Consider the following 12,276-nt stretch of genomic DNA (forward strand, 5'->3'; position numbering starts at 1 on the left):
ATAATTAACATGCATATAATATGTAGTAAATATTATTAACTGGTGTTAGTGAGGTGTTACATTTTAATTAAGGAAGTTGTAGAAATAAGAAATAATCTAAAATGGAATAAAATTAATACATTATACAAAAGGTATTGTTTTTTTTGTTTATTAATTAATTTATAGTTGTTTCAATTTTGATAATACATTACGAGTATTTAATAATAAACAGAGCAAAATAATAACTAAAAATAGAGGAAAATACCGTCGCAAAATACAAATGTGGTAAATAAATGCACTCATAAAAAGTGTAAAACTATAAATTTTCAGCATAAACATAATAAATGTTTTAATTGAAATCACAACTTATATTTATTTATTTATTAATAATAAACATTATTTATTTAGTTTTAAATATTCATATAATAATATCGTAGAATACATAAATGTAAATTTACATTTTAAAACAAATCATAATTTTATTTACCTTAATCAATATTGAATTTCGTATAGGTACCTATTAATGACAAACTAACGATAAAAATTGTATATACACACATATTAAATTTTCTTTATAGTTGTCGGGTTCACTGGATCTTGCCTTTTGGTTTGTAGGTTTTTTCATAGAATTTTAAAAACAAATAAAGAAATACGAGTATGTCGCACAACATGTATGAAATAAATAATTTTGAATAAGTGCAATTAGACACGAAAAGACCGACGCAATAAAGTATGCCAAATATGAATTGTATCTGGAAATTACACATTATTTGTTAGACACACATTTATTGTTTAGAACTTTAGTAGCTATGAATTAATATACTTACAATTTGTATACGGGTCAGGTATTTTTTCCACCATAAATGTTTTTGGATGCTTGGTCCAAGCGCTGCTAAGAAATAGTAACTGTACATGGCTACGTGAACAAATGAATTAACGATGGTCCCCATTGCAGCATTTTCACCTGTTAATTACATAGGTATAGTACAATAGTTACCTAGCAAATAAATGGATGATAATTTAGGTAATAATAAAGTCTATCACTTTTTAAAATAGACACGAAGAACAATGAATATCAGCTAATTACTATAATAGGTACCTATTTATATAAATCAATGCATTGCGGTATAGCGTGAGTATTCGAATTAAATTGCCCCCTATGTAAGCCAAACCAACTGAAACTGTTAGGTTTTGGATACATATAGTTTATATTGGTCCCTACTTTTAAATTCAGAATGTATAAATTAAATGATTATTTTTAATAAAATTATATTTAATACCAATGATATTATGAGCAAACATAAATTGCGCCCAACGAAGGGAAAAAATTGTAAATTGCGCCCTGTATTTTTCAGGTCTATATTAATTCTATGTAGTAAATTGCGCCCAATAGAAATATTATTTTTATGATAGCCTTTGAGCATCACCCAGAGGACACCACGAGGAGGTTGATTTGAAATAAATAAATAAATTGATAAAAATTTAAATAATTAACGATTAATAAGTTGTTTTAAATATTTTTTTAGATTAATTTAGGCAATAAATAATAATACAAAATTGTAATAATACAAAATCAGGTAAATTATATAATATAGAGTTAATATTAATACAATTATAAATTACTTGTAAACTCAATGGGCCATGTTGCCGAGGGCCTTTATATTTAATAAAGAAAAAAAAATATAAGTATACTATCAACATAGTAATGAGATATCATCTTCACATATTTACCAACACATGAACAATAGTATTTAAAATATATACAATAGATATCGATGAATTGAAGGTCACTTAGATAGTATGGGCGCAATTTACTATACCTATTTTAGAAACTAAAAAATCCCGGATGCAATTTACTTTAGTATTTTTATTACCTGCTCAATGTGGGCACAATTTACAAGTGCTCGATATTATGTACGTAGATAAGTACTATGGTTTGGGAACATTGTTTAATTCCTAGAAAAATTGCTTTAAAATTACAAATATTGTAATAATTTCATGGTTTTCCATTATTGTTATTGTTTCGAAAAGTATAGATTCGAAAAGACACATTATTTTATAACCAATACCTAGAATATTTTTTTTACCTACTACTGAGCTACTACTTGTATAAATTTAGCTTTTAAAATACATTTACATTACTTTACACTCTCTACAGTGTCAATAAAGATTTATTAACACCAAATTGTATGCAATTTACATCACATTAAAATTTTAAACATTATATTAGTAAAACCTCGGGAACAACCTTGAACACTAGGACAGCATACATTTTACTTAGATATTTTATGTATGTACCAACAAACAAATAAAACGAGTAGTTAATTATAAAATACAATAAACAATTCTTACTTTTGATGAATCTCAGATGGACAAAACAAGTGATTACCATGTTAACATGATGGTAAACATGTAAAAATGAAATGTGCGATTGTTTTTTTTTCAATACAAAAAACACCTAAAAAAAAAAATTCTAAAATCTTAAAATGTTTAAATCTTTATGAAACAAAATATATTGACTATGTATTAATAATATATAACAGTATACATTTATCTTTAAAGTAATTTTAATTTCAATACATCCGTACACTGCATATACCTATGACTTGTTATGTTTTAATGTGTAAAAACAAAAAATGGGATTAAATACAGACTGCAGGTATTTTTTTTAAATAAAATATACATAACGTTTGTTTATCGTACCAATAAAACTAGTGATGTGATGAACAACTTGAAAACACATTTGAATAATTATGAAGCTTACTCGAGATTGATAATCTCACTTTTTAAAACGACGACTCTTATGGCCTTATCTACTCCTTGAATAGTCGAAAGTGATTTTAAAATGTAAAAATTTAAGAATTTTTAAATCATGGTTATGCGGAATTGAAAAGAAAAATCAAAAGATTGGGTCAATTAGTCTCAAGTTAAATTCATGACGAATTTATATATTTTTGCATTGCTTATAAGCATTACTAGTATTGTCAGTACGATGGATAAAAATGATTGTAGTTACGCTATTTGGTAAAAATATAACTTGTCGACCACAGACTGGTGACATGTGCGTGAAGTACCGTGCACGTGCGGGACAAGTCAGCAATCTCTTCTACACACACACACTACACAATACATCCATTCGCAAGACACGCCGTGTTAATTTTATGGAATTTGCCTATACTGAACTCCTTATAAAAACAGACGGTTTCCTATTGAAAAATCCTCCGTTAATTAACCTAGATGGCTAGATGAAATATTAAAGGGCCAACCGACTAAAAGAAATCGATAATTTATTAATCAATCTAAAAATAAGCAAACAGTCTGACTAACATAATAATGATATCATTAGAATTTGTTCGAGACTTTGTTTGCTAGTTACGAGTATTTATTAGATTGCGCATCAGGGATTCGTTTGCCGTGACGGCGGCCAAAAACACATATTCCGGCAATATATCTTTGTTTGTGTCTTAACGTGGAATAATCGCTTTAAGACTTCATTTTTTTCTAAATGACCTAATCAAATTTATAACAGTACCTACCACATAATTGGCCTATTACAAATTACTATATTAGATTTTGGTTTAATATTTTTGCAAAAAACAACACTTGCAATATAATATTACGAATTTGACATACACATACAATGTGACATACCAATGTATCCCTGCACGGTTAATTAATTTTCTCAAAATAATATTCAAGTTAGTTATGTAAAACAACATTTACATTTTAAAGAATTTATTTCTACAATCAGTAAATTAAATAAATTGCATGACTTGTGTTGAATGTTAATTTATAATTTAATCAATTAGTTTTTTTACTTACCGTGTCCAATAAGTCTATGATTTTTGATATGGCAAAATACCATGAAGCAATATGTAGCTAAAACACATAAACCATATATTTTATTTATATTATGTAATTGGATTGTTATAGATAACCAAAAAAAATCTCTTTGCATATCAATCAGGCCTTAGTAATTAGTGTATAAAAAAAACTTTTAAATGAGATTCAAGACACCCAAATCCACCGTCAACTATATCACGCACGTTTGATAGACACTATGCTGTAACAGCAACTATTATTGGTGCCCATATAATATTTTATATTATCATCACGACGACTGTCTCTTAAATAAGCTATATCATTATACAATTGATCGTGTTAGCTACTACGATCGTATTACCATTATACCATGTTTTACTTAAATTTTTATGATTGTTTGAACTATATACAGTTTTTTTTATAGTTATTTCAAGTTCAAATTTGGACGAAATTAGATATTTAAACGAAGAAGGACGATTTTAGTTTTGTGTTACTGGCTATCGTATTAATAATAACAACATAAATATATTATAAAATATATTAGCCATTTCTAGGCTGAATTATTTTTCTAATTCGATTTCTGTATATTTTATTGGAGTGTATTGACAGTTATATTTTCGTAGAATACTTTTGCTATATTATCTATAATTGCTTCATTTACATAGGTTATCTAAATTTCAGGAAATTGTCCAAGAATTCTCTAGTGTTTAATTGAAATCGACTTATAAATACTTTAAGGACCCGATCTAAGAAAGAAGATAAGGGATATTTGGTTGCTGCTCCATTCGTTATAGATCAAATAAACTAATTATTATTGAATTGGAAGATATTTGTTTCATATAGTTGTAGAGTTCTATAAAATTTATTTATTTATTTTTTTATTAGTTAAGCCGCGGCAACTTAGGCTATTGTGTGGTTTTTAAACTGTGGGGGAGCGAACAGTAGGTGTAAACACATGTGTGTAGTTTTGGTAAATTTTCAAGTCGGCACCCGTAGATATCTGCCATGCCCGCGTGAGGGATGGCGGCACTTGTTCTCCGGACACCGTGACTTGCCCGAAGAAAAATGCCGCCCGTGGACCAAGGTTTGAACCAGCGGTGGTGTGCGTCACAACCAACGCCTTAGTCTGCTCGGCCTCTCCTGTGGGATTCATATCAACATCAAACATATTTTAACCGAATGCCCCAAATATTATTTACCCAAGAAAGATAAAATACTAAACTTCCGGAATTACTGGCCGAATCGCTCCTTTTACACCACCATTAAATTCATAATTTCATCTAGGTAATCTACTCAACCAAATTTAATATAATATGTAAATTTATCCAAATGGCCAGTGTCTCCGAGGGTCGAGTATGTCGAATAAAAATAATTATTAACTATTGAAGTGGCATTTATTAATCTAGAGGTCATACAACTGTTTTGTATCTAAATGTTTTGGACTTGGTCAAGAAAGTAGAAACATAGTACTTATTTTATTATTTTATAAAATATTTTAATTTTTATTAGTTTTTTTTTTTCATAAATTTATAATTTTATGATTGATAACAATGCTGTAGTTGAAAGATTAAATAAATTACCTAAATTACTCATAGGCTTGGTTTTTTATATAGTTAGAAAGTATTTGCAAGTCCCTAATTCAAGTAATTGTATGTTATTGATATTTGACACATATCCTTAAAACTACATAACCTAATTAGTTACCTACTTTTATACAATTTCAAATTAATACTGCAATGGTTAAAAACAATTTTTTATAGAAATTGGAAATTAAGAATTATAGTAAAGTAAACAAATTTGAAATTTATATATAAGATTAATAATACTTATTATAAAATATTCTTACCTCATGTACAATGTTACTTTTGGTATTATCAGGATGACATGTATGGTTCCATATATAATTAAAAACCTCTGGTCTAATGAATTGCTAAAATGTAAATTTCATTATGAAAATAATATAATAAATAATAATAATCAATATTTTTTAGAATTGACTTATAAATATAAATATATATACCTACATAAAATATTAATAATTATATAGACATAAAAATTAAATTACTATAATAACACTAATAAAATATATATACAATAATAATATTAATGATTTAGTTATTACATTTTTAAAAGTTTATTTTTTTTAAAAAAAAAATCTTTTAATACCTAATTGTGTTATCTTCGTATTACTAACACATAACATGGGAAATTTGACGTTCAGAAGAACCAAGAATAAAGGTAAGAATACTATCCTAAAAAGTATACAAACGATTTACAATTTTAAAATTCTCATCACTTGTTTCAAAATTAAAATGTATACTAATATATAAAGCTGTTGAGTTTGATTGTTTAAACGAGCTAATCTCAGGAACTACTGGTTCGAATTGAAAATTTTTTTTGTTGGATCGAGGAAGGGTATAGGCTATATAACACCACGCTACGATAAACTAATAGAAGCCTGGGGAAGTGCTCAAACAGGAATTTTGAGATATACAGTGGAAATGTTTGTTTATATAAATGTCGCTATTGGTTATAGAAGAAATAATTGATAGAAAAAGTATTTATTTATTATTGATTGCCATTGGTTAATCGGGTAGATCAGGTACAAGCATGCATTAAATTGAATTTTTGCACATTGCCTACCAGGGTGGCTGATATGCACTTGCAATCACAAATTTTTTAAGAGTTGTCATTTTTTACGGGCCACGAAGTGCGCACGAGCAGCTAGTATTTTATATGTATAGATAATAATAATAATATTTTTTGTAATCAATAGCAACCATTTAAATAAACAAAAACAAAATGGAAATAAATGTATTATAATTACACAATCACCCATTTTCTACGTACGACTTTGATTTATTGTGCCAATATTCTCATTAACAATACCATGCCACGACCAAGACGATCAAATACTTCACGACAAAGCCGTAATACAACTAGGATTCAATTATATATATGTATATATAAATGAATGTTTGTGTAAAGATTCGACTTCTGTGAAGAAGATATTTAAAAAGGGTTAAATTTACTTTTTTTTTATCAAAGTTATACCAAGTCAAAACGACAAACTAGGTATAACTTTAATACTTTAGAGTTAATTCACACACTTACGTACAAACAGCACGGGGTCCGCGATCTACCGCAGGTAGATTGCCTAACTGATAATATACTGCTGTGGATCAGAATTTTCGGTGATATTGAATTGAGTCCATGCTACTTTTATTTGTTTGAATTGAGTTCAGGGTATTATCTTAATATCTTTGAATTGAGTCCGCATATATGTTCCTCTTGTGTTTTTGTTGTTGCCCACGAACGAGTCGAGTATTTTTGTAAAAGCATTTCAACATATTATTAACTATTGTACATCGCTAAGTTTAGCATTTAGCCCTTCAGAAATGTATGTAGATTTTGAAAATGGAAATCACAATGCAATTAAACAAGTCTGGACCGAAGTTAGAATTAAAGTGTGTCGATTCCATTTGGGTCAAAGTTGGTGGCGTACAATTCATTCAAAAGTTAGGTTTGTCTAAAGAATACAAGTCTGATTCTGAGAAAAGTAGATATCTCAAGTATTTTTTTGGATTGCCATTTTTAAACGAAAATAACGTAGTCCAATGTTTCACGGAAGATTTGATGGCAATAAAATCATGTGATGACGAAAAAATTGATGTTTTTACAGATTACATTTTAAATAATTACGTTGACAATGATGTTGCATAGTTTCCCCCCCAATTTTGGAGTGATTTTTCAGCAACCACTAATCGGACCACTAAGACAGTTGTGAAAGTTTTCATGCAAAATTAAATGCCTTTTTTCATTCGGGACATCCAAATATTTTTATTCTTGTGGACACTCTTTGGGGAATACAGTCCGACACATATATAAAACTAAGAAGCAAAGCTAAGAGACCATGTAAAAAACCATTAGAAAAAGAAAATTTTTTACAGGAGCAGACAAATAAATACATAAATAAGCAAATTGGCAGATTTGACTTTTTAAAATCTGTATCATTTAAATTTTTACCAGCCACTATTTAATTATTAACATTATTATATTACACATAATTATTATTATTTATTATATGATAAAAAAAACAGTGTACTTATACAATCGTACATAATAATAATTATTTAAAAATTTTTTTTTAATTAGTTGACTCTTTGTACGTATTATTATTATGATTAAAAAAATACAATCACACACATTTTTTTCCACTACTCAGCCAACCTCCACGCGGTGTCTTCTGGGTAACGCTAATAGGCTGAAGGGACTCAACTCGAACAACCTAAAAATATTGGTCGGACCGATAACCCACAAGTATTTTCGGGACTCAATTCAATATTTGGGACTCAATTCAATGTTATCCAGAATTTTTATTCCGGGCAACAGAAAAGTTAACATCATACACCGAATATTAAAGAACGCATTGAACAAAGTTTGAGTGATATAAAAGTTTGTACATTTAACGGGTAAAGAAGTGCACGGGATCAGCTAATATAAAATAAACCTATGAGTTTACTTAGGTAATATTCTTACCTTCAAATTTGGTAATAGATCAATTCACTCCAGTTATAAAATGAATATGTTAAAGTGTTAGTAAGACGGAAACTACATATCCTGGTTAGGTTGGAAGTTCTTAAGAATATTGTTATTAAAATATGTGTACCTGCACTGATTCACGTGATTTGATTCATCGTATTAGTTAAATTTAAAAATATTTAATAAAACAATAATAATAAAAATAAAAATAATGTATTATAATAGTTATAAACTCACGTAAGCCAAAATGTAACTATTAAACATAGTCTGCATTAAGTTGTAGAATAGGATTAGGTACTTAATGTTCATTGGTTCTCGGTTTTTCATAAATTTTGGACCAAGCTTGAGTACAAATGCCAAGTACAGTGCTAAAATAATGCATATTGGCCATGGTGAATTAACAAGTGGCCACGAGTCAATCGTACTGTCTAAATAAAAAAACATTATATTAAGTACAAAATGTTATGTTTTAAATCATAAAATGTGTTATAGAAAAAAAATTTCAAATACAATTTGAATATATTTTATAATTAATAATAATATCTGATGTATAATCACCATATATTTTAGTAGGAATTAACTAACCTGACTTTAACTCGTTGTAAAATTGTTGGAAAATGTTAGTATGTGTTTCATTCATGGTGTTATATAAAACTTCTATCAATTTCTATATTATAAAATATATATCACCTAAAACAACAATGATTAAGTATTAATATGTTATGGATTCCAGAGTTTATAATTATATACACATTTAAGAATAGATTATTTTAAAATCAATAGGTTAGGTATACTTACATAAATAGCTCTGTTCAGAATTTCAAAAAGTAGTATCCTACAAATTAGTAATAATTACTCTCACTTATGAATACAAATAGATAACAATATGATTGGCAATACTGTAATCACTTCTATTTTTTTTTTTTTTTTTTTTTTTTTTTTTTGTATATTGTAACCAAAATTGATATTTTTGTTGAAAATGAAAATTGTCTGGTTTTTATTAATTGTACACGTGCATCATGAGCGAATTACATATTATATCTGACCAGTAGAATAGCTGCTTGAAAATAAAATTTTGGGGGACGAGGTGGCCGAGCGGTCTAACGCGACGGATTCGGCACAGCCGGTCCGAGTTCGATCCTCGACCACTGGGCGGCATTTTTCTCCGTGCAAGTCACGGTGTCCGGAGAACAAGTGCCGCCATCCCCCCACCCCGGGGCACGGCAGAAACCTACGGGTGCCCCATTAGAAATTCTGCCAAACACAACACACACGTGTACCAACCTATCCAACCTACCAACCTACCCAATATAAAAACCTACAGTGCCCTCCCCACACCCAATGGCCTATGTTGCCGCGGGTTACCCAATAAAAAAAAAAAAAAAAAAAAAAAAAAATAAAATTTCCTTTTATTTTATTTTGTTCTTGTTTTGGCATTTTTATTGATTCAATGTTTTTAAAACCACTAATTATTTGAGTTATGAATATTATTCAAATTAAATCAATTGACAACAATGTAACATCATTTTGTAATATAATTTTAATATGATTATCATAATTCATATCATTTATAAAATTAGGTCATGATTTTTTTTTTTGACAGTGGTTAATAAATTGTTGAATGCTAACTTCTAACCTAATATATTAGTGTTTATAAAATATAATTTTATTGACTTATATGTTTAATAATTAACATGCATATAATATGTAGTAAATATTATTAACTGGTGTTAGTGAGATGTTACATTTTAATGAAGGAAGTTGTGGAAATAAGAAATAATCTAAAATGGAATAAAATTAATACATTATACAAAAAGTATTGTTTTAGATTCTGAGCGAAGCGATGAATGTATTGATTTTACAATGATGTGTGTGTTTTTTTTTATTTTTTATTTTTGTGTCTGTCATTACCTTTTAGGACAGTAAAAGTGCTTGGATTCTCTTCAACAGTAACTATTCTGATAGGAAAGTGAATCTAGTTGGTACTTTGGGGGTCAAAAGTAAAAAGTAGTTTTCCCAGAAAGCGACGTGAAAAACAAAAGAAAAATTAAGGAAAAACGGAAATTTTTACGCAAAATCTGTTTTCGAGAAAATCGATTTTGGTTTTTGGTGTAACTCTAAAACAAATGACCGTAGGGACATGAAATTTTGACTGAATGTTTATATCAGCATTTTCTATACACCATAAAATTTGAAAATATTTTGACTCTTTATGAGCTGTTTACGGACATTGTCAGTTTTCAATTTTTTTAGTTTTTTTTTCTATAAATATCAATAAAATTTTATCTATTGGGTAAAAAAGTTTGAAAATTTAATAGAAGGCTCCTAGGTTATTGTTCCAAAGGCAGATGAAAGAAATTAAAAATCCTTAGACGCAGTTTTTATTTATAAGCATTTAAAGTTCAAATTTTGACAAAATACGGAAAAATCACGAAAATTAGCAAATTATTTTGAGTTGAGAAATTTATGAGAATTCATAAAAATTTTTCTTTTTAAATCTAAGATTTGAAAATGTAATATTAGATTACTCATAAATTTGTCTACCTTTATCAAAAAAAAATGTCTACAAGAAACTTAAATTAAATTTTTATGAGCGTCTGAAATTTATATTTTTACAACATTTGATATTCACTCGATTTCTCATGTAACAATTTTCTTACTTTATTGTAATTAAAAAACGAATGACTGTAGATACTTGAAATTTTCACTGAATGTTTATATTAGTATTTTCTATACACCATAAAATTTTGAAAATATTTTGACTCTTTTTGAGCTGTTTACGGACATTGTCAGTCTTAAATTTTTTTAGTTTCTTTTTTATGAATATCAATAAAATTTTATTTGTTGGGTAAAAAAGCGTGAAAATTAAATATAAGGCTCCTGATATATCATTCTAATAGCAGTTGAAAAATATTAAAAATACATAGGCACAATTTTTTTTTATAAGCATTTTAAGTTCAAATGTTGACAACATTTATCAAATTTATAATTTATTAATTATTATGTAAAAAAAAAAGGTGGGTAAGTGGATGTCACTCTGCTGTACAGTAGGTTACAAGTGGGTCACTGTAATGGATGGTGTTAAATTTGAATTCAATGATATAATATCATTGTATAAGAAAAACGATTCTGAGCGAAAACGGTCAGTCAGCCTATGATATTACCAAGTATATTTGATGATATTATTGTGAATAAAGTAATTTATATATAACCTATTTACGCGGAGCCTTGTTTTCAATTTTCAATCCTTCCCAGACAGCATTTTAGATTCTGAGCGAAGCGATGAATGTATTGATTTTACAATGATGTGTGTTTTTTAATTTTGTGTCTGTCATCACCTTTTAGGACAGTAAAAGTGCTTGGATTTTCTTCAACAGTAACTTTTCTGATAGGAAAGTGAATCTAGTTGGTACTTTGGGGAGCCAAAACTAAAAAGTAGTTTTCCCAGTGGTTTTCAAAAGCGACGTGAAAAACAAAAGAAAAATTAAGGAAAAACGGGAATTTTTACGCAAAATCTGTTTTCGAGAAAATCGATTTTGGTTTTTGGTGTAACTCTAAAACAAATGACCGTAGGGACATGAAATTTTGACTGAATGTTTATATCAGCATTTTCTATACAGCATAACATTTTGAAAATATTTTGACTCTTTTTGAGCTGTTTACAGACATTTAGTTTTTTTTTCTATAAATATCAATAAATTTTTATTTGTTGGGTAAAAAAGCGTGAAAATTTAATATAAGGCTCCTGATATATCGTTCTAATAGCAGTTGAAAAATATTAAAAATACATAGGCACAATTTTTTTTTATAAGCATTTAAAGTTCAAATTTTGACAACATTTATCAAATTTATAATTTATAAATTATTTTGTAGTTAAAAATGTATAAAATGTTTAACTTTTATGGCTAAGGATTAAAAATTTAAAACAAGGCT

General features: G+C 27.9%; 1 protein-coding gene across 1 annotated transcript; it reads right to left on the reverse strand.

Annotated features, from left to right (window-relative positions):
* Positions 1–246: 246 nt before the first annotated feature.
* On the reverse strand, positions 247–9,286 carry LOC132942848 (elongation of very long chain fatty acids protein 4-like). Its single transcript, XM_061011508.1, has 8 exons — positions 9,142–9,286; positions 8,929–9,033; positions 8,581–8,771; positions 5,648–5,731; positions 3,802–3,858; positions 2,332–2,437; positions 807–943; positions 247–731 (listed from the first exon to the last, which is right to left on the reverse strand). The coding sequence occupies exons 2-8, from the start codon at positions 8,981–8,983 to the stop codon at positions 567–569; spliced, it is 795 nt and encodes a 264-aa protein (XP_060867491.1). The 5' UTR covers positions 8,984–9,033; positions 9,142–9,286; the 3' UTR covers positions 247–566.
* Positions 9,287–12,276: the final 2,990 nt, after the last annotated feature.

Source organism: Metopolophium dirhodum, chromosome 4, assembly GCF_019925205.1.
Source record: "Metopolophium dirhodum isolate CAU chromosome 4, ASM1992520v1, whole genome shotgun sequence".
NCBI classification, from domain to species: Eukaryota; Metazoa; Arthropoda; class Insecta; order Hemiptera; family Aphididae; genus Metopolophium; species Metopolophium dirhodum.